Raw genomic sequence first — 19,662 nt, 5'->3', positions numbered from 1 at the left:
CGGATGAAAACATTTGTCTTTTTAAATAATTTAAATTCGACCTGCGCATGCGCACGTTTGCTCTTCGACCAATCAGATCAAAGAGAAACTCAATTCAACTGATTACTTCAAATTTCAACTTCCATTTCCTGAGCAGTTTGAAAGTTGATCATTTAAACGGACTAATAGTTAATTTTAATCTTGTTTCTATTAATTGTTTACCCCAAGTTATTGACGATTAAATTTTAACATTGTCCCAGTTTTATGTGTGTTTCTTAATTGTTTCAATTTCACCACATAACCAATATGAATTATCAACGAGAAGAGTATGACATTGAAGCGGATATTATCTCCATAGGGAGAAACTTGGTGAAGGTGAGTTTCTTTTCATTTTAAAATTGATTCTTAATTAGAGTAATTTTTTTGCCTGGTTAGTTGTTGACTAATTTCTGTTTATTCTCTTACCAATTGAATTGTGTTTCTTTTCTTTGTCTCCTGATTCTTCAAGGTGGTTTCAGTAAAGTTCGGTTAGCTACTCATCTTTTGACTGGTCAAAAAGTGGCTGTTAAGTGTATGGACAAAACTAAACTTGGTGAAGATTTATTTCGTGTGAAAACCGAGATTAATGCTCTTAAAACTCTTGATCATCAGCATATTGCTAAACTGTTACAAGTCATTGAAACAGAACAAATGATTTATCTTGTTTTAGAGGTGAGTTGAATCAGCCATTTATCTTGCTTTTCGATAATTTGAGTATTTAACCGCCATTTATTTTCGTTTATTTTCAGTATTGTAGCGGCGGTGAACTTTTTGATTATATTGTTTCTAAAAATCGATTAAGTGAAAAAGAATCTCAGGAAATTATGGGCTGTCTTGTCCATTGTTTAGCTTATCTTCATTCCAACGGCTTTGCTCATCGTGATCTCAAACCAGAAAATATACTTTTCGACAAAAATCATAAAATCAAACTAATTGATTTTGGATTAGCTGCTCAGTCCAAAGTAAGTTATCCATTTTTTGTAGGATCAATTTTTTTCTAACTATGAACTATCATTGTTATTCAGGATAATCCACAAAATTTACAAAACCTACGAACATGTTGTGGTAGTCCAGCTTATGCAGCTCCTGAACTCATATCAGGTAATATTTATTCTGGACCTGCAGTTGATGTTTGGAGTGCTGGAGTTATACTTTATGCTCTTCTTGTTGGACAACTTCCTTTTGATGATGATAACATGGGAAATCTTTACAAAAAGATTCAGGCTGGCAAGTTTAGTATGCCTAGTTGGTTATCACCCGAGGCCAAAAGTCTCATCCAATCAATGATCCAAGTTGATCCTAAAAGCGGGTCACTGTTAGAGCTTCTCGAAAATCCTTGGATCAAGGCTTATTTGCCCAACCAAAGTGTTGAAGTCCAAAAAAATGTTTTCGACGAAGAGGTTTTATGGCAAGTTCACAAATATTTTCCTACTCTGAGTTACACAGAATTGAGATCAAATATTATTCGTAAATTTGGCTATCAAACAGCAACCTATTGGTTGCTCAAAGAGAAAAAGCGACATGGACTTAAGGTAAACATTATTTTTCTCTTTACATGAAATTTTATTCTAATTAGAATCTAAAATGTAATCTATGTCTTTTTACTTGTTCTATTCAGAGTCCTCTTGCAAATATTCCCAGAAATTTAGCTGTCGCTACTCCTCCTCGAACAACACCAAAGACTGTTACTACTCCAGTTTCTGTTAATACTCCAACTCGTAGAACTCCTAAAGTCATAATTAGAGCCAAAATTGACGAAGTTCAAGCTTTCAAGACGCCTAAACTTTCAACTTTCAAACCTAAAGGGTCAGAAAATCAGAATACACCTCAAAGTCTCAACACTTCTGGTTCTGGTCCAAACACTCCGAACTCCAAGATACCAATCTACCTTAAATCTGGAGAAAGAGGTTCATCTCCCTTAGCCGTTGTCGCTAATACACCTAATTCATCACGAAAACGAAAGCTTTTCGGTGATATTGTTCCTGGTAGTGAGGATAATCAAGCTGCTGATTCAGGTAAATTATCAACAACCATTTCACTCAAGTTAAATTAATCCTTATAACTAATGATCGTTTAAACAATTTCTTAATTTTCAATAGAAAACTATTCCACACCACCAAAACGACCTCCACCCTTACAAACGCCCAAGAAGAGTTTGTTGAAGAAAATCATTGAATCAGCCACTCCAAGTAGAAAACACCCAAGAAACATAACATCTTCTGCTCCGACCACAACTCGAAACATAACGATGACCAAATTCTCTGACCCTCAAATTTGTATTGAGAAACTCATGCAAGCTCTCATTCAAAAAGGAATCGACTGTAAACGTAAAGGGTAAGTGAATAAATCGTCGCATCAACTCTTCGTTTTTTTCGGTAAAATCTAATTTTTTCTCTCCTTATTTTTAGATTCGTTTTGAGTTGTGCCTTGAATAACAAGTATCATTCTATGTGCTCATTTAACTTGGAAATCTGTGTATTCGGTGATAAATGTGCCATCCAACGAAAAAGACTGAAGGGAGATGCTTGGCATTATAAAAGAATCTGTGAAGAAATCCTGAGGATTAGTAACGAAATTTACCAGTGTTAATTGTTTCCTCTTTTTAAAGTCAACAATTAATTTGAATTTGACGCTGGCACTTGCACCATAATGAAGACGTAAAAATTACGGAAATTTTTTTAACTCCTTTTGACTTGATCGACTTTAAATCACAATATGTGTTCAAAAGTAGTGTTTCAACAATACTCTTGATGATATTTATATAATAATTATTGTATTATACTCGAAAAAGCACCGAGAAAAATATGATGAAATCAGAATGGAAATTGTGTATCTTGAAAAACAATTTAATGTATATTTTATATAATAATTATGATAATCATTGTATAAATCTCTATATATCCTCTTAACAAACGTATAAGAAATGTAATCATTTTATAATTAAAACACAAACGATTTTGTGAAATCACTCCCAAGATTGTCGATCATTTATCAATCAGATTAACAATCAATTGAAGGTGCATGATGACCGGTACACTTTTCCCATGGTCCGTCCTTATCATAGGTCATGAAATTGATGAAGTCAACTGTTTTAACTGAATCGAGAATATCGTAACCAGCATCAATGACCCGTTTGAAGTCTCGATTGAATTATCGGAATTTCATTTTCCGACCAAAAGTTTAGTTGCTAATTTTGTGATCGGTGATATAGATAAATCAGATTCAATTCTTAATCCCGCATTCAAAGTCTTGAGCAAAGGCCATTTTGTGGAACAATATCGACCCATGAAATCGTCGAGAGCCCAGACCATCGCACCTCCGATATCGAGGCTCTTGACGAATTCACTTATCTTTCCCATCTGTTCGGTGTCATCATAACCGACCCGTTGGTTACCCTTGAAAGCGAAAGGCAGTCCGGTTGTCGGGTCTCGAGCCTCAGTCCAACCTTGATTCTTTTGGTGGTCGCAGATCTCATAGAAAGGAACACCAAGAATGACCTTTTTCTTGGGCATTCCTTGATCGATCCAGTAATTAACAGTATAGTTAATGTTGAAAATATCATCGTTGGGGTCGAATGATGAAGACTTTTGTCTTGGGTATAAAGGTGCATGGTGATTATTAAACTTTTCGAGCCATGGTCCGTGCATATCATAGGTCATGACATTGATGAAGTCAACGGCTGTAGATATAGCGGGAACATCGTAACCAGCATCAATGACCTGTTTAGAAGGTGAGACAGCAACGCTCAATATCAGTTCTTTTGGTTCGAATGCTTGTCTCAATTCTCGAACGAAAAGAGCGAAATTGGCCTTGTCAGATTCTGGTCCATCTTTACAAATAGTTTGCCAGCACTTTGGGTACTCCCAGTCGAGATCTAATCCATCGAAACCAAATTTGGCCAAAAATTGCATCGAATGGTTAATGAAGTTTCGTCGAGCCGATGGACTGTGCACCAGCCTTGAGTACTTATCACCGGCTGAATCATCCCAACCTCCCAATGAAAGTAAAACCTTCAATCGTGGATTATTTTTCCTTAAACCAGCGACACGTTTCAAGAAACGATTATCAACATCAGCCCATGAATCGTGAATTTTAATAGTCAATGAAGAGGAATCAAGAACAGCGAATCCATAATTGATATGAGTACAATACTTTGAAATAGTGTCTTCGGGGATGAATTTTGCTCCCTGAGGTCTGTACCAAGCCTGTTCGGCGACATAACAGACGATCTTATAATCGTCATTAAAACCTTCCATTCGATCAGGTTCGGCGGTCGTTGTGGGTCCAATGGGTGGATGCCATTCATATGGATTCTCAGTTTCAACATCAATTACATTTGACGTTTGAGTTGTGGTTGAAGTGGAAGTGGAAGTTGGGGCTGAAGTCGAGGGTGAGGTTGACGAGGTTGTTGGAGCAAAGGTGGATGAAGAAGTCGGCGGGTTAGAACTTGAAGTCTCAATTGAATTATCGGGAATTTCATTTTCTCCGACCAAAGGTTTAGTCGCTGTTGTTGTGGTCGATGTTGAACAGTTCGAAGGATCTTGAAAATATCCCTCACTTGATGGACAATTCTGACAGTTAATTGTCCCAAAGAGAAGAGTGAAAGTAACAATTAAACTCGAAAAGGGTAACATGTTAAAGTTATAATTTCGCACAATTTAAACAGTCAAGTATCACTTAAGGTTAATTGTGAATCGTCAACAACTAACATGATTAGACAATTTAGTTTGAAAATTCCGTTTCCTTTTTTATCTAATTGCCCTGAATTGTTTATATCAAGCCAGGTGAAGAGGGAAAAAAAGAAAAACAATTTAAATTATCAAACTGCTTTCCATTTTATTAAATGGAAACCTTTGAATTAATCACGTTCGTTAAACATAAAAAACAAATAGAAATTGAAATTGACAATGTTTGATCATAATTGTAGAAAAGCAGAAGCGGGATATTATCTCCATAAGGAGAAACTTGGTGAAGGTGAGTTTCTTTCTGATTCTTAATTAGAGTAATTGTTTGTCGGATTAGTTGTTGACTAATTTTGTTTATTCTCTTACCAATTGAATTGTGTTTCTTTTCTCTGTCTCCTGATTCTTCAAGGTGGTTTCAGTAAAGTTCGGTTAGCTACTCATCTTTTGACTGGTCAAAAAGTGTATGGACAAAACCAAACTTGGTGAAGATTTCGTATGGAAACCGAGATTAATGCTCTACAATCTGCTCTTGAAAATTACGGAAATTTTTTTAACTCCTTTTGACTTGATCGACTTTAAATCACAATATGTGTTCAAAAGTAGTGTTTCAACAATACTCTTGATGATATTTATATAATAATTATTGTATTATACTCGAAAAAGCACCGAGAAAAATATGATGAAATCAGAATGGAAATTGTGTATCTTGAAAAAACAATTTAATGTATATTTTATATAATAATTATGATAATCATTGTACTGTATAAATCTCTATATATCCCCTCTTAACAAACGTATAAGAAATGTAATCATTTTTATAATTAAAACAAAGACGATTTTTGTGAAATCACTCCCAAGATTTTCGATCATTTATCAATCAGATTAACAATCAATCGCTTCGAAAGATTTAACTCCTCTTAATCCCGCATTCAAAGTCTTGAGCAAAGGCCATTTCGTGGAACAACATCGGCCCATGAAATCGTCGAGATCGAGAGCCCAGACCATCGCACCTCCGATGTCGAGGCTCTTGATGAATTCACTTTTCTTTCTCATCTGTTCGGTGTCATCATAACCGACCCATTGGTTACCCTTGAAAGCGAAAGGCAGTCCGGTTGTCGGATCTCGAGCCTTAGTCCAACCTTGATTCTTTTGGTAGTCGCAGATTTCATAGAAAGCGAGGTAACCCTTTTCTCGGGTAAATGTACCCGGTTCACCTCCTTGAAGAGCAGCAGCACCATAGCCTTTCAATGAATGTGAACCAGCTTGACCTTCGAGGGCGAAAGAGCGACCATAGAAAGGAACACCAAGAATGACCTTTTTCTTGGGCATTCCTTGATCGATCCAGTAATTAACAGTATAGTTAATGTTGAAAATACCATCGTTGGGGTCGAATGATGAAGACTCTTGTCTTGGGTATAAAGGTGCATGATGAGCGGCAAACTTGTCCCATTGTCCGTGCATATCATAGGCCATGACGTTTATGAAGTCAAAGTCTTTAGCTAAAGCGGGAACATCGTAACCAGCATCAATGACCTGTTTAGAAGGTGAGACTGCAGCGGTCAATAGCCATCCTTTTGATTCGTATGCTTGTCTCAATTCATGAACGAAAAGAGCGAAATTGGCCTTGTCAGATTCTGGTCCATCTTTACAAGTAGTTTGCCAGCACTTTGGGTACTCCCAGTCGAGATCTAACCCATCGAAACCAAATTTGGCCAAAAATTGGATCGAATGGTTAATGAAGTTTCGTCGAGCCGATGGATTGTTCACCAACCTCGAGTACTTATCACCGGCTGAATCATTCCAACCTCCCAATGAAAGTAAAACCTTCAATCGTGGATTATTTTTCCTTAAACCAGCGACACGTTTCAAGAAACGATTATCAACATCAGCCCATGAATCGTGAATTTTAATAGTCAATGAAGAGGAATCAAGAACAGCGAATCCATAATTGATATGAGTACAATACTTTGAATTAGTGTCTTCGGGGATGAATTTTGCTCCTTGAGGTCTGTACCAAGCCCAATTGGTGAAATAACAGACGATCTTATAATCGTCATTAAAACCTTCCATTGGATCAGGTTCGGCGGTCGTTGTGGGTCCAATGGGTGGATGCCATTCATATGGATTCTCAGTTTCAACATCAATTACATTTGAAGTTTGAGTTGTGGTTGAAGTTGAAGTGGAAGTGGAAGTTGGGGCTGAAGTCGAGGGTGAGGTTGACGAGGTTGTCGGGGCAAAGGTAGATGATGAAGTCGGCGGGTTAGAACTTGAAGTCTCAATTGAATTATCGGGAATTTCGTTTTCTCCGACCAAAGGTTTAGTCGCTGTTGTTGTGGTCGATGATGGAGATGAATCAGATTCACATTTGGTGTTTTCTTTCCAATCGCAGATTTTCAGGTCAGGATTAAAAACGGAATTAGAACCGCATTCGTATTTGTGAACAATTTTTCCGCTCGAACAGTAGAAAAATTTTGAACAGTTCGAAGGATCTTGAAAATATCCCTCACTTGATGGACAATTCTGACAGTTAATTGTTCCAAATAAAAGAGTGAAAGTAACAATTAAACTCGAAAAGGGTAACATGTTAAAGTTACAATTTCGCACAATTTAAACAGTCAAGTATCACTTAAGGTTAATTGTGAATCGTCAACAACTAACCATTAACTAACATGGTGACTATTGCTTATCCATCATATTTATAATCAATTAATCAACTCCCTTTAATGTTAATTAAGTTTATGATGATCATCATCATGGTGAATAGTTAAGCTCAGCCTAGTTGATTGAAATGCTAATTACCTTCTCAATTAACTTTTCTATTCACAATCAAAGTTGCTTTGTCACGGAGTTTTTTTTGTTGTTTGTTTCCCATTAAGTAATTACAATTAACTTATTCCTTAACAATTAATATTATCAAACATTATTACGATTACCCGCTTATTTACATGAGTTAATTGTTTCCCTGCTAATATAAGTTCAATTGGTAATAATTTAATATTTTCAGGGACATCAATCAACTTTAATCAAAGTCAATGTAATCAAAAATTAGATTATCATCAATTTTAATTATTTATCGAATACTGAAAATTTAAAAATCTCATATGTAAACGCAATTTAAACTAATAAATAATTATATCATAAATTTGTCTTTTATTGTTAACCTAATTGTCAATGTTACCAAGGAATGAGAAAGTTTAATTGTAATTGTTGTTTACAATTAACTGATCATTATCTTAGGTAAACTTAATCATAATGGTGAAAAATTTATTGACAGAATCAACTTGTTAATGAATCTGTCAAATCAAATCTAATAGCGAGATGATATCAATCAAAACGGTTATAAATTGATTTAGTTAAATTAACAGTTAAATTGAATTTAGCTGCTTTTCCCATTAGGTGTGAATTGATTAACAATCAATTGACAATTAATTCATATTGATACGGGTTAACTCCTTTGCTTAGATTTGCTTAAACCTTGATCATTGTGATATTTTCATCATTTGAAATTGAAATTAATTTAGTTAAGTCAATAACTATTAATAACCCGTTCTGAGCATTTGAAAACAATGATTTCTAGGTAGATGATTAGTTAATTACCATAGTATACAAGTCTTATATAATAATAATAATAAAGAAATATGGTAATTATTTAATTGTTATTGACATGAGTTGATTAGTAACAAGATAAGGGCGGAAGTTGGATAATTAAGATTAGCTGATCTATTCAATACAATAGACAATTGAAATATTACAATTAGTTTATTATTATTGAAAGAGTATTAGAAACAATAAGGAAGAGTTTCCAATTTGCAAGTTAATTGTCGTTAATCCTTGAATTAATTACGTGATACTTGGGAAAAAAAAGATAATGGAAATTGATTAATCTCACTTTGATGTTTTTCATCCGAATCAAATTAAACATCAACAATTTGTTATTTTGATGGAAATTTTTCTCAAATCCAAAGTGATTTCAATGAATATTGAATATTCAAGGTTACAATTGATATGGTCACATGAACAATATCTCATTAATTTCATGGTAATAATTAAATGGTCAGCAAATGTCCCACCAAGTGAACAGTCAAAGCTTAACACACTTACAGGTTGATGAGATTTCCAATTCAATGTTTCGGCTTTGTCACCATTTTAATTACATTTCAACCATAATTATCTCGAACCTTGATCCATATTCTGGTGAAAATGAACATCGGTGTGAATAACATTACCCTAGAAATTGCCGACTAATCAAATAACGTAATAAAAATGAGTTGAACCAACTAATTGTGATTCTATCGATTCAACTTAACTGTATCACTTTTGTTGTGTCAATTGTTTATTACATAGTCTACCATAACAATGACTATTAGATGGATAAATGTACAACAGAAAAACATTAAATCAAGAGGAAGAACAAAATAATTAACTAATTTAAGGTCAAGAAAAAGTTAGTTAACTTAATCAATTCAAATTGTGTTTTGATTTCGATTAACTCATGACAACATCGATTAATCGATGTTGAGAAAAACCAAATTCTCAGAAAATTTGGTTTTTTATTGTCTTCGCTTTTTTGTTAAAATGTTTACAAATCTTTTCCGTAATCAATTAATTGTTGCAATTAGTAATTATATTTTGTACTATTTTCCGATTCTATTTTAACTCTTACCTACTGGTCTACCTGTTAGCCTTTTTTTAAATGTCTTTTAATCCTCTAGTATGTCAACCATTTTATTGTTTTCCCTTTTCCCAGATCATTTTTGTTTTCCAATATCTGTCAATACATTAAGTGCTTTGGTATTAATTGTTTGTTAATGAATGTTGTTCAGATCAATAAGGTGAGTAATTAGAGATAAAATGATTCTCTATTATGAGAAGCATCTGTTATTTTATCTGATAACTATTGGAATTGTTAAATTGGTTGTATTGTTTTACTTAACGTTATTGTTTTGTTTTGTTTTTCATCTACGTTTTGTTATTCAGAAAATATTGGCTCATGTTGACCTGTCGTTCATTACAGAAAAGGCGATGGCCTATGTTGATCAAATTAATTCCTTGTTTTCTACTGGTTACTTATGTTGTTCACAAAATGACTCCTAATACTATCAATACTACTACTATTGGTGAAGAGAAATCATCTTCAGATTATGATTACCAACATGATCAAACCTTTTTAAATTCACCTCAAGTCAACTCATTATCACCAAAGGCTTTACGAACCTTAATCAACTCTACAAATAAACATGAGATTATCTTCAATATTGATAAATATGATTCAATAGGAAGTGATGATCCTGTAATTGTTATACAGGTTCATGATCGTGTTGAATATCTTCGAGCTCTGATTAATTCATTGGAATCTGTTGAAGGTATCGACCAAAGCTTGATTATATTCACTCATGACGTTTATAATCCAACTATCAACACAATCATTCAATCAATTAATTTTTGTAAAGTAAGTTTTCCTATTCTTCCTGTGATTTGCTAATTACTTGATATTAACATGGTTAATTTAATTGATTATTTTTATCCAGGTTATTCAACTGTTTTATCCATTTTCCATCCAAGCTTATCCTAATGAGTTTCCCGGAACAGATCCCAAAGATTGTCCTAGAGATATAAATCAACAAAAGTAAGTGATCATTTGAATGCACCATTTAATCAATCAATCAATCATCTCAATTAACTCTATCATTATGGTTATCGATTAGAGCCATGGCCATGAAGTGTCAAAATTCAGAGCATCCTGATACCTATGGACATTACAGAGAAGCTGTTTACACCCAAACGAAACATCATTGGTTTTGGAAGGTAAATATTAGAGTATTTCGATCATTTTTATGTACGATTTGTTTTAATCAACCTTTGATTAAACTCTAATTCCAGATGAATACAATTTTCGACAAATTAAATGCTACAAAGAATCACAATGGACCTTTCATCTTTCTCGAGGAAGATCATTATGTTTCACCAGATTTATTATTCATGTTGAAATCAATGATCGCTTACAAAATCAAGTATGTAACTGTTAAGTAACTTGCAATTAATTCTTACTTACACTAATCTAATTACTTTTGATTGTAGAAATAATCTAGATGTTAACCTTTATACTCTTGGAGCTTATGTAAAGATTTTTAATTATGCTTCCAATGGAAATAAATTGGATATTAATCGATGGGTTTCGAGTCAGCATAATATGGGCTTTGTTTTACTTCGAGATGTTTGGAATCAAATAAGATCATGTTCTAAGCACTTTTGTACATACGATGACTACAATTGGGATTGGTCTTTACAACATATAAGCGAAAAATGTTTGACAAAACCTTTGATGACTTTATCTGTGATCGCTCCTCGGTGAGTCTCTCATCTCACTTTTCAATTGCATCTAATTAATATTCTCTCCTCGTTTCTATCTAAAACAGAGTTTTCCATGTTGGAGAATGCGGAGTTCACCATAAAAAAGTTGACTGCTCAAAGAATAAACTAATTTCCAAAGTACAGCAAACCCTGAAAGCAGCAATTAAATACTTATTCCCTAGTCAATTGATTCTTGCAAAATCAAATAGGAAAAATTTCAAAATGCCCAAAGTAAACGGAGGTTGGGCTGATATTCGAGATCAAATTTTATGTCTCCAACAAGTTGTTCATCCCGAGAAAATGGAACCATTTAAATAAGCCAATATTTGACCAATAACTTTTTCCATCATTCCATAAATTAATTAAGTTCAACAAAAATCATTCTGGTGCCTAAAAGATTCAAGAAAATGGAGAAGCAAAAAAAAACTAGTCCAATCAAATGATTTCCAATCAAATATCCAAAGGTTAACCAAGATCATCTGAACAACCGTACAAAAAGCAATCAACATCCCTCGAAATGTGTGTTTTTTTTTAATCCGAATCATATAAAAAGTTAATTCGATTGAAATGTTGAACTTGCAAAACGAATCAATTTAAATTAATTTTTCGAAATGAAGCAAAAAACATTAGGATTGCCCGGGTTCGAACCGGGGACCTTTTGCGTGTGAAGCAAACGTGATTACCACTACACTACAAACCTATTCATGAGAAACTCTGGTTAAAAAAGCGATAATATTGAACCAAAATTGAAAATTTCAAGATTTTTATATTGACACAAATCTTTTTTTTTCTTTACCAAATGAAAGTTGATTAGCAATTAAAAAATGTAAAGTAAAATAAAGCAACACACAAATATTGCTGAGACGATGAGATTAACCATATGCATAAGAATGAGAACACTTTTGAATTTAAAATATTAGATTTCTAGTGGTGAATTTCCGTCTTCAGGTCATTAGATCTCCGGAGAATAAATTTAAAACATGACGTTCGAGAATTATCTGGACTGGATTAATCAGAGAAAAAGAAAAAAAAAGTTCCAATCAGATTAAATGAACAAGAGTAATTAATCTGTTACTTACCTTGTTTAGATTTTCTCATCACCGCAATGCTAAATGCTGTCTCTAAATTACAATTTTGTATTGTTAAATCAGCTTTGGCCTTCAACAATTCGTGAACACACAAAGTATGATTATTATATGCTGCATACATCAGAGCTGTGTTTCCTTCCTGAATCATCAAATGAAAGCAACAATTAACAATCAATGATTCAATTTGAGGCTCAACAGGTTTTGGGATTGAATTTTTTGTTCCCTCTGTTAGCTAATTGATAACAATGATAATCTATACAAACCTCATCATATTCATTTACGTTGACATCTCTAGCAATTAAATAACGAAGCACATGAACATGTCCATTAGTTGCTGCAAAGGAAAGAGCTGATTCTCCATTTTTACCTCTAACCTTTGGATTAGCACCTCCAGCGATTAACATTTTGACGGTAGTTAATTGTCCATAACCTGCAGCCCAAATCAACGGAGTGAAACCATTTTCATCGACCTGATCAACTCCGCCAGCGTCAAGGTGATGAAGGTAAAGTTCCCCTTGAGCAGCTAATTCAAACACGGTTCTCTCTGGTATTTCACGAATACTTTGGGTCTTAATGTTTCCCCGTTGCAGGTTCGTCAATATAGTTGAAGGCTGAAGGGACATTTTCAAGGAGAAAACAAATGCGAAAAAAAAATAAACAAACAAAACAAAACAAAAAAAGACAAAATTAGTTACAACGTTAACAGAATATCCAACCCATCGCTTATGAATCCAAATGGAAATTAAACTCACCCTGTAAGGAGTAAAAGCACTTCTTCCATCTCTGTTTAATTTAAGAAATTTCATCTGGTAACTATTGTTATTAGTTGATTGCTGTTTCCCACTACGATCTTCCATGATGATCAATCAAAAGACTAAATGAAAAACAAAGTGAACCTTGTCAATCGAGTCGATTACTTTCAAGACAATTCACAGAGTAGATTAAATTATTAACTAATCGATTGATTTATTAGATTCACTTATTCTCCATAAGTAAGGGGATAGTTTCATCAATTAGATTAATGATTAACTAATCCATTGAGTTGAAAGGTTTTACTATTTGGATGTTGATTGTTGAAGCAAAAAAATTGAGAGTCAAATGTTTGTTTACATTTACGAAAAAAAGTAAACATTAGATGGCGCACTTTTGGTTGATAATTTGAGTTCGCAATTCAAATCAGTTGGAATTAATTGTTGCGGATTAATTATGTTCACCAATAGAAAATTTATAGTTTATATGCTAAAGGTTTATTCTTGAAATATGGTTACAAATTTTGGCAAAGGGAAAATTTAACAATATCTCATCTAGAAAGATTATTTCATCGGGAATTTTGTTTGCTGATTATTTTGAAATCGTAACAAAATATTGTTATTATTAATATTATTGTATTGTTATTCTGATGAGAGAGAGAGAAAGAGGAAAATTTTGACTGTTAAGTTGTTCAGGACCGAAAAGTGATGATCACAGTGAGAAAATTATTCCATTTTTTTGATTGGAACTTTTGTTTTTGCATTAGAAAATCAAAAAAGAAAAAGAAATTGATTTGGATTTAATTAAGGGCACAGTTTGTTTTTCATCACTTAATATATTCATCTGTTTGATAGATTTAATATCTTTTGTCTCAATAAGATGAACAATTAATGTCTTTCAACAATTCACTCTTTCAGGTGGAGGGAAGATCATTTTTCCGAATTCAATGAATCTCCTTGTCTCTGGATACATTAGGAAGACAGGCTAGCGAAAAAAAAACTTAAATCGATTCGATTCTCGATTTGTTTGTTTATCAACAGCTCGTGTAGACTTGAATGTAGAGCAAAAGTGAAGGTTCCAATGGTGAAAATTGATTGTATCACTGTAAATGTGGAACTTGTAATCAATTAAGATTAAGAGAGAAGGAAAAAATCCAGAGAATTGAGAAAAATTTAGTAAGCGTAGAGAGTAGAGATGAAAATCGAAACCATTTTAAGGATGAGCACTGATTCACTATTAAGTTTTTCGAGTGATTGGTGATGTTGATGTTATTAAGATAATAAATCGATTACAATCAAAATAAAGTCCAATAAATAGTGTAAAAGGGCTGTGAATAGAGTCTCTTTTTCATTATCACTTTCATCATCAGGATCTTCTCCATCTTTACCCGGTTTCCTTGATTCCTCACTAAATGCACCTTCTTCAATCAACTGGATTAATCGATAAATCTCAGCCTTATCTTTTAGATCAACTGAACCATTCTCATGGGCACTTATGTCTTCCTCTTCGGTGTAACTCACAATATCCAATTGATAAACTGAATAATCAAAAGACGGATGACCATAAACACCGATAGTAAATTCGGGACTAAAATTGTCAGGAATATCGACAATATCAATACCACATGAGACACTTTGTAATTGGTGAGTTTCCAATTCAGTGGTAGGTTTTACTCGGTCCTTTGCTATATAGAGATCAGCATCACCTTTTAAAGTTGTTAAAATTACTCTTAATCTATTAGTTGATTTATAAACATAATAACTGTAATTTGAGGCATAAACAAGATCTTTACCAGAGACAATCTGGTAACCATTACAAATAGACGACCAGTATGCTAGAGTAATGATCAGTGAGAAAAGAAGCATTTCAATGTAAATTTCAAAGAAGAGGAAAGGAAAGAACAAAATGAAAATATAATAATAATCAAATCAAGAGTAGTAATTAAAAAAATCCAAGACAAAAACAGTTGATGAAAACCGAAGGAGAAAAAAATTTAGAAAATGAAACAACTAAAGCGACCATAGAAGCGTAAATATAACCAAAGACAGGGAAAGAATTCACAATACTCGAGAATTATGGTAACAATTAGCAGAGATTTAGATGATGAGACATGTGATGATAAACAAAATAACGATAATTAAAGGAAAGATTATCTAATTGATTCATCTTAAAGTTGTTGTTCCAAAATTGTAACAAGAAAAATTGTAGAGAAAAAATTCTGCTCGAAAAATAGCTCCATATGTTGTTCGCTATTCTCACCGCAAAGGCATGAGAGTTAATCTTTCCTTTCATTTACTGTTTACATTTAATTCAATTCAATTAGCTAATTATTGTCTATTTATTTTCCTTTATTTTTCTTGTTTAAATTGTAACTTTTTTTTGCAAAGATTAACATGATTATCTCTCTTTATAACAGGTCGATACCTTTTGTTTCCAACAGAATAAAATTCATCTTTAATTCATCTACTAGAAACTATTCTTGGTTCACAGCGAAATCTGATTCCTCAAGAGCAAAAAACCTTAAGGTTCAGGTTGTTTAGTAAGTAATCAATTTAATTGTTTCCAATCTCAATGTATTCTTGACTTTTTGGTGATTAACACTTGTTACCTTTTCTCTGTCTATATTTGTTATTGTTACTGTTCAGTGTTCCTGAGATATTACCTGATGGACCTGCTGATAATCCGGCATTAGTTATGCCAAAAGGTGAACAACAAATGATCCAATTTAATGACATAACTCCAATTTTATCTTTACGTGCATTTCTTAAAAATGTCACTCAATTTGACGCAATTTTGGAAGAATTAATCTCAGGTATTTCATTTAGCTATTCTATTCCATAAGTGGTAATCAATTGTTTCTTGTTGACTTTCATTTTCTTCATCAGTATGATTTCAGGTTTTCTTTCAATATCCATTGTATGTATTGTAATGATGTTTTGATTAATTCTTTCTTATTTATCTTTTAGGTGCTGATAGATTTTCATCTCGACAAATCATGGAAAAAATTGATTTTGCTCTTGTACCAATGAGATACAACCTTAGCCTTGCTCATGTTTTGACTCATGCTTATCCAAACGATTACAAATATGGAGTCTTGGATGATATGTATCACTCGTATTTGAAGCATGAAGTTAATCGTTTTAATCCATTAACTTATCATACAGCTTGTGAAATAATAGAATCAACAAAAGGTACAAATAGTTTTGATGAATTACGTCAACTTGGTCAGTTTTACCGGTCGATGGGAAAACTTTACGGCTTCCATTTAGATCTTTCATCTCAAGAAGTTGTGAATGAACATTACATGAGTATTCAAAAACATGTCAGCACTTTTATTTCCAATGTGAATAATTGTATCAACAAGGAAGCTGTTCTGATAACCGATGAAAACATAATCAAAGCCTTACCTGAAAGTTTCGTTACTAAAGTGTACAATAAAACGGGGATCAAGCTACCATTGCATCCAACGGCGTACGAAATTTTCATGACCTTTTGTCCAGATAAATCAACCAGACGAAAAGTTTGGGTTGCTTACAATTCTAAGCCCCAGCAACGAGATTCGGTAAACAACTCGGTGGAATTTGAAAAAGCAAGAGATCACCGACATAAATTGGCCAACGTATTGGGCTACGTTAATCACGCTGAAATGGTGATCTCTCGTAAAATGGCTGGATCAGTGGAAGTGGTTAGCAAGATGTTAAACTCAATCAATGAAAGAATTAGTGAAAAATATAATCAAGACTTAGAAGACATTAACGCTGAAAAGGGGAGAAAAATGATCGGCCAATTGGATCTATGGGATCTGCCATACCTCAAGAGAATATCGATAAACAGAAGGTTTGGTTCTAAAATCGATGTATCCCGTTACTTCCCATTGGACAAAGTGATTTCTGGGACGTTTCAATTAGTTGAAAATATGTTCGACATTAAAATCGAGCAAGTTGATTCAAACAAATGTCAAGTTTGGAGTCCACACGTGAAATTTTACCGTCTCGTTGATAGTAACTCAAAAATTCTGGGCCACTTTTACTTTGATCCTTATTGTCAACGAGCCGACCGTTATGGATCTAATATTATCGAGTTAACCAATAGAACGAAAACTTTTGAAACTACTCCATTGGTCGTAGCATTTTTATCGAAAAAACTTCCTATTACAAAAGAACAACAAATTCTTTTGTCTTATCCAGAATATTTAAGTTTTCTATCCATGGTTAGTACTTTCATCTTCCCTGTGAAACCAATGATTTTATACTAATTGCTTTCTTCTCACATGACAGATTGGTCGTATTCTAACAATAATAACGTCACAACACAATTACTTCGAACTGTCCACAATTTACAACCTGCCCAAAGACCGATTAGATTCACTTGGACACGCGTTACTATTGTATGGACTTCACAATCTAAAAGCGGTGCAACTTTGTAGTGCCAATATAACAAATGGTGAACCTTTACCTGAGCAAACTCATAATCTTCTCAAAGAATGTAAGACGCAAAGATTATTAATTTTGGCCTATTAGTCTTTCTAACGATTATTTTCTGTTTTGTTTTCAGATATTTTATCTTTCGAGAGTATTGGATTAACCAATGATATCTTCTTGTCGGCTTTTGATATTGCCTTGTACACTAACACTGAATTCTGGAGAGAGATATTACCGGAAGTATGGCGGAAATACATGACGAAGTTTGAACTACCCAAGGAATATGCTTACCCTTTGTCTTTTAATGAAATCGTTTCAAATGATGGTGCTGCCGGTTATTACTCGAAAATTTGGTCTCAGGTCAGTGGAATTGAGAAATTATTTCACCGTTATTTTAGTTATTTGATTGATTGATTTCGTAATTTTAATCTCAACTTTTTGATATTTTCCATTTAGATGATCGCTTCTGACATTTGTGCGGCTTTCTTGGAGGGTGAAGCCAATGGCGGACTAAAGGAAGTGGGCAAACATTTAAGAAACACTATTCTCTCAACCAATTCATCTCTTTTAAGTGCTGAACTATTCCGTGAATTTCGTGGTCGCGATCCATCATTAGCACCACTTATAGAATTACATGATTTAACAGCAAAAGCCCGAATCACACAATCATAAAACTGACTAGTCTTCATGGAAACAAAATTAATAGATTGTGAATTAATCAGTTCATCAGCTAATTTAAAATGAATGAAACTTTTTCTTTGTACAAAATTTAACAATAACAAAAATCTGATTATCTAATTAACAGACACTGATTATAGTTTGTTAAATTTTATTTGTAAAACTTTGGCTAATCTATTAGTATATTAATGTGTATTATGTATGTTATTTTTAACTTCAAATCAAGAAACATGATTAATGTTGATTAAAGATCAGTGGTCAAATTTGTAAATGTGAAATTGCTCATCTCTTGATTTAAAACATCAGACCACAATTATCCTTTCAACCAAAATTAACCACAGTTAAAAATGGTAAATTATCTTACCCTAAATTGTGATAGTGAGATGAAGATTCAATTTAATTGCAATCGACCGATTGAATATTAATCAGTGATAACAGTAACCACCCTTTCTTATCCCTAGTTGATCCTCATCATTTGTTTTCTGAATTGATTCAGTTCATCATGATGATATTCAAATCAGAAAATTGTATCTAATCAGATAGCTGAAAGAATTAACTATTTCATTCCTTTTGTTTCATAATAATTAAGGTATTTAATCATCGACTAATGATAGAATATCTTGATTTAAAGGTATTTTAGTAAATTGTTAATAAATCTGATTAAATATTATCAATCGATTGTTTTTAATAAGCGAGCATTCCAAATAAAATAGACTTGTACAATTAACTCAGAAGCAAATATAAGCTAATTCTTTGACAAGTTAATTGTATTTCTCTGTATAACAATCAACAACAATTTATTCTAATAATGATTAACTTTCCAACCATTTTATTTGTTGTTTTACTTTCATCAACTTGTAAGTGTTTCGAATCACAATCATCATTACTTTTCAATACTAAAAATGTGTTGATAAAATATCGTTGCGACGATTGTGTTGGTGATCTTACTTCAATTCAAAATGATATCGACACGGCGCGATCAGAGCATATTCCCATGTTACGACGTGGCTGTAACAAATATACAACACCGAGTGGGGTTTGCAACAATTATATTGACTCCATTGTTAAGATTTATGACGATCTAGAGGCCAAAATGAAACCACGAAGTACTTGTACTAACACCTTTCATGCTTGTCCACAACCGAAGACCAGTAAACTTGATATTCAGCAATCAAAAGTCAATGAGTTTAATAAAGTAAATCTCACTCGCCCATCGCCCCAAATGGCTCTGAATAACACACCATCAGTGTTTCTATCTGATAAATGTGATAATTGCAGTGATTCAATGGATCGGGTCGCACTTAAGGTCAAAAGATATGCAACCTCGCTAAAGAAAACTTTAAAATATACTTGTCGTGATTACACTCACAATTATTTATTATGTCAAAAGTATATGAGAGATCTATTTGATTCCGATATTACTGAATTGATTTCGAAAACAAGTTCAGACTATTTCTGTAAAACAATCTTTGGACTATGTCCCTAAGAGATCGAGCTGCTCGAGAAAAAAACTAATGGAAATTTTGTCAGCTCTAATGAAAATTGAATAAATTTATTATTAATAATTGAACTTTCAAAGCATCTTTTGACTGTATTTACCTTTATTTGATACTCGATTATTGAAATTATTATTGAAATGGTTGATTGGATTAATCAACTAATCGAGCAAGT

General features: G+C 33.2%; 6 protein-coding genes and 1 non-coding gene across 7 annotated transcripts; 3 read left to right on the top strand and 4 right to left on the bottom strand.

Moving 5' to 3' along the window:
- The first annotated feature begins 108 nt into the window (after positions 1–108).
- On the top strand, positions 109–2,808 carry LOC128389221 (maternal embryonic leucine zipper kinase-like). Its single transcript, XM_053348767.1, is given in 8 exon segments — positions 109–316; positions 319–354; positions 488–690; positions 768–980; positions 1,044–1,550; positions 1,637–2,033; positions 2,118–2,352; positions 2,427–2,808. Coding segments are annotated over 8 exon segments (1,803 nt in total). The 5' UTR covers positions 109–285; the 3' UTR covers positions 2,608–2,808.
- A 371-nt stretch (positions 2,809–3,179) lies between these two features.
- LOC128389230 (probable chitinase 10) lies at positions 3,180–7,381 on the bottom strand. The gene is made up of 2 exons (XM_053348777.1): positions 5,591–7,381; positions 3,180–4,672 (listed from the first exon to the last, which is right to left on the bottom strand). The coding sequence occupies exons 1-2, from the start codon at positions 7,284–7,286 to the stop codon at positions 3,180–3,182; spliced, it is 3,189 nt and encodes a 1,062-aa protein (XP_053204752.1). The 5' UTR covers positions 7,287–7,381.
- A 1,883-nt stretch (positions 7,382–9,264) lies between these two features.
- Positions 9,265–11,629, top strand: LOC128389207 (alpha-1,6-mannosyl-glycoprotein 2-beta-N-acetylglucosaminyltransferase-like). The gene is made up of 7 exons (XM_053348755.1): positions 9,265–9,535; positions 9,681–10,152; positions 10,232–10,329; positions 10,409–10,508; positions 10,584–10,714; positions 10,782–11,051; positions 11,120–11,629. The coding sequence occupies exons 1-7, from the start codon at positions 9,516–9,518 to the stop codon at positions 11,370–11,372; spliced, it is 1,344 nt and encodes a 447-aa protein (XP_053204730.1). The 5' UTR covers positions 9,265–9,515; the 3' UTR covers positions 11,373–11,629.
- Positions 11,630–11,681: 52 nt separating this feature from the next.
- Positions 11,682–11,754, bottom strand: Trnav-cac (transfer RNA valine (anticodon CAC)). Its single transcript has one exon. It is a non-coding gene; the product is annotated as a tRNA-Val (tRNA).
- A 46-nt stretch (positions 11,755–11,800) lies between these two features.
- LOC128389208 (DNA-binding protein RFXANK-like) lies at positions 11,801–13,240 on the bottom strand. The gene is made up of 4 exons (XM_053348756.1): positions 12,895–13,240; positions 12,406–12,753; positions 12,134–12,281; positions 11,801–12,057 (listed from the first exon to the last, which is right to left on the bottom strand). Exons 1-4 carry the CDS (start codon positions 12,997–12,999, stop codon positions 11,999–12,001), a joined length of 660 nt encoding a protein of 219 aa, XP_053204731.1. The 5' UTR covers positions 13,000–13,240; the 3' UTR covers positions 11,801–11,998.
- Positions 13,241–13,366: 126 nt separating this feature from the next.
- Positions 13,367–15,098, bottom strand: LOC128389209 (UPF0669 protein C6orf120 homolog). Its single transcript, XM_053348757.1, has one exon. It carries the CDS (start codon positions 14,755–14,757, stop codon positions 14,164–14,166), a length of 594 nt encoding a protein of 197 aa, XP_053204732.1. The 5' UTR covers positions 14,758–15,098; the 3' UTR covers positions 13,367–14,163.
- An 81-nt stretch (positions 15,099–15,179) lies between these two features.
- LOC128389206 (oligopeptidase A-like) lies at positions 15,180–18,269 on the top strand. The gene is made up of 6 exons (XM_053348754.1): positions 15,180–15,431; positions 15,538–15,704; positions 15,859–17,102; positions 17,170–17,377; positions 17,447–17,673; positions 17,770–18,269. The coding sequence occupies exons 1-6, from the start codon at positions 15,286–15,288 to the stop codon at positions 17,983–17,985; spliced, it is 2,208 nt and encodes a 735-aa protein (XP_053204729.1). The 5' UTR covers positions 15,180–15,285; the 3' UTR covers positions 17,986–18,269.
- The last annotated feature ends 1,393 nt before the right edge of the window (positions 18,270–19,662 follow it).

Source organism: Panonychus citri, unplaced genomic scaffold (genome assembly GCF_014898815.1).
Source record: "Panonychus citri isolate SS breed McGregor unplaced genomic scaffold, ASM1489881v1 Contig00106, whole genome shotgun sequence".
Taxonomy (NCBI): domain Eukaryota; kingdom Metazoa; phylum Arthropoda; class Arachnida; order Trombidiformes; family Tetranychidae; genus Panonychus; species Panonychus citri.
This window is presented reverse-complemented; position numbering and strand designations above follow the sequence as displayed.

Excerpts from the sequence above, each read along its gene's own strand:
- LOC128389230 (XM_053348777.1), bottom strand. The coding sequence starts at position 7,286 with ATGTTACCCTTTTCGAGTTTAATTGTTACTTTCACTCTTTTATTTGGA. Across the intron at positions 4,673-5,590 it reads ATCTTTCGAAGCGATTGATT|TGCGAAATTATAACTTTAAC; the intron begins GTTAATCTGATT and ends CTGTTTAAATTG.
- LOC128389207 (XM_053348755.1), top strand. The coding sequence starts at position 9,516 with ATGTTGTTCAGATCAATAAG. Across the intron at positions 10,153-10,231 it reads AATCAATTAATTTTTGTAAA|GTTATTCAACTGTTTTATCC; the intron begins GTAAGTTTTCCT and ends ATTTTTATCCAG. Across the intron at positions 10,509-10,583 it reads AACATCATTGGTTTTGGAAG|ATGAATACAATTTTCGACAA; the intron begins GTAAATATTAGA and ends CTCTAATTCCAG.
- LOC128389208 (XM_053348756.1), bottom strand. The coding sequence starts at position 12,999 with ATGGAAGATCGTAGTGGGAAACAGCAATCAACTAATAACAATAGTTAC. Across the intron at positions 12,754-12,894 it reads GTGCTTTTACTCCTTACAGG|CCTTCAACTATATTGACGAA; the intron begins GTGAGTTTAATT and ends ATGTCCCTTCAG. Across the intron at positions 12,282-12,405 it reads ACGTAAATGAATATGATGAG|GAAGGAAACACAGCTCTGAT; the intron begins GTTTGTATAGAT and ends TTGATGATTCAG.
- LOC128389209 (XM_053348757.1), bottom strand. The coding sequence starts at position 14,757 with ATGCTTCTTTTCTCACTGATCATTACTCTAGCATACTGGTCGTCTATT.
- LOC128389206 (XM_053348754.1), top strand. The coding sequence starts at position 15,286 with ATGATTATCTCTCTTTATAACAGGTCGATACCTTTTGTTTCCAACAGA. Across the intron at positions 15,432-15,537 it reads CTTAAGGTTCAGGTTGTTTA|TGTTCCTGAGATATTACCTG; the intron begins GTAAGTAATCAA and ends GTTACTGTTCAG. Across the intron at positions 17,674-17,769 it reads ACTCGAAAATTTGGTCTCAG|ATGATCGCTTCTGACATTTG; the intron begins GTCAGTGGAATT and ends TTTTCCATTTAG.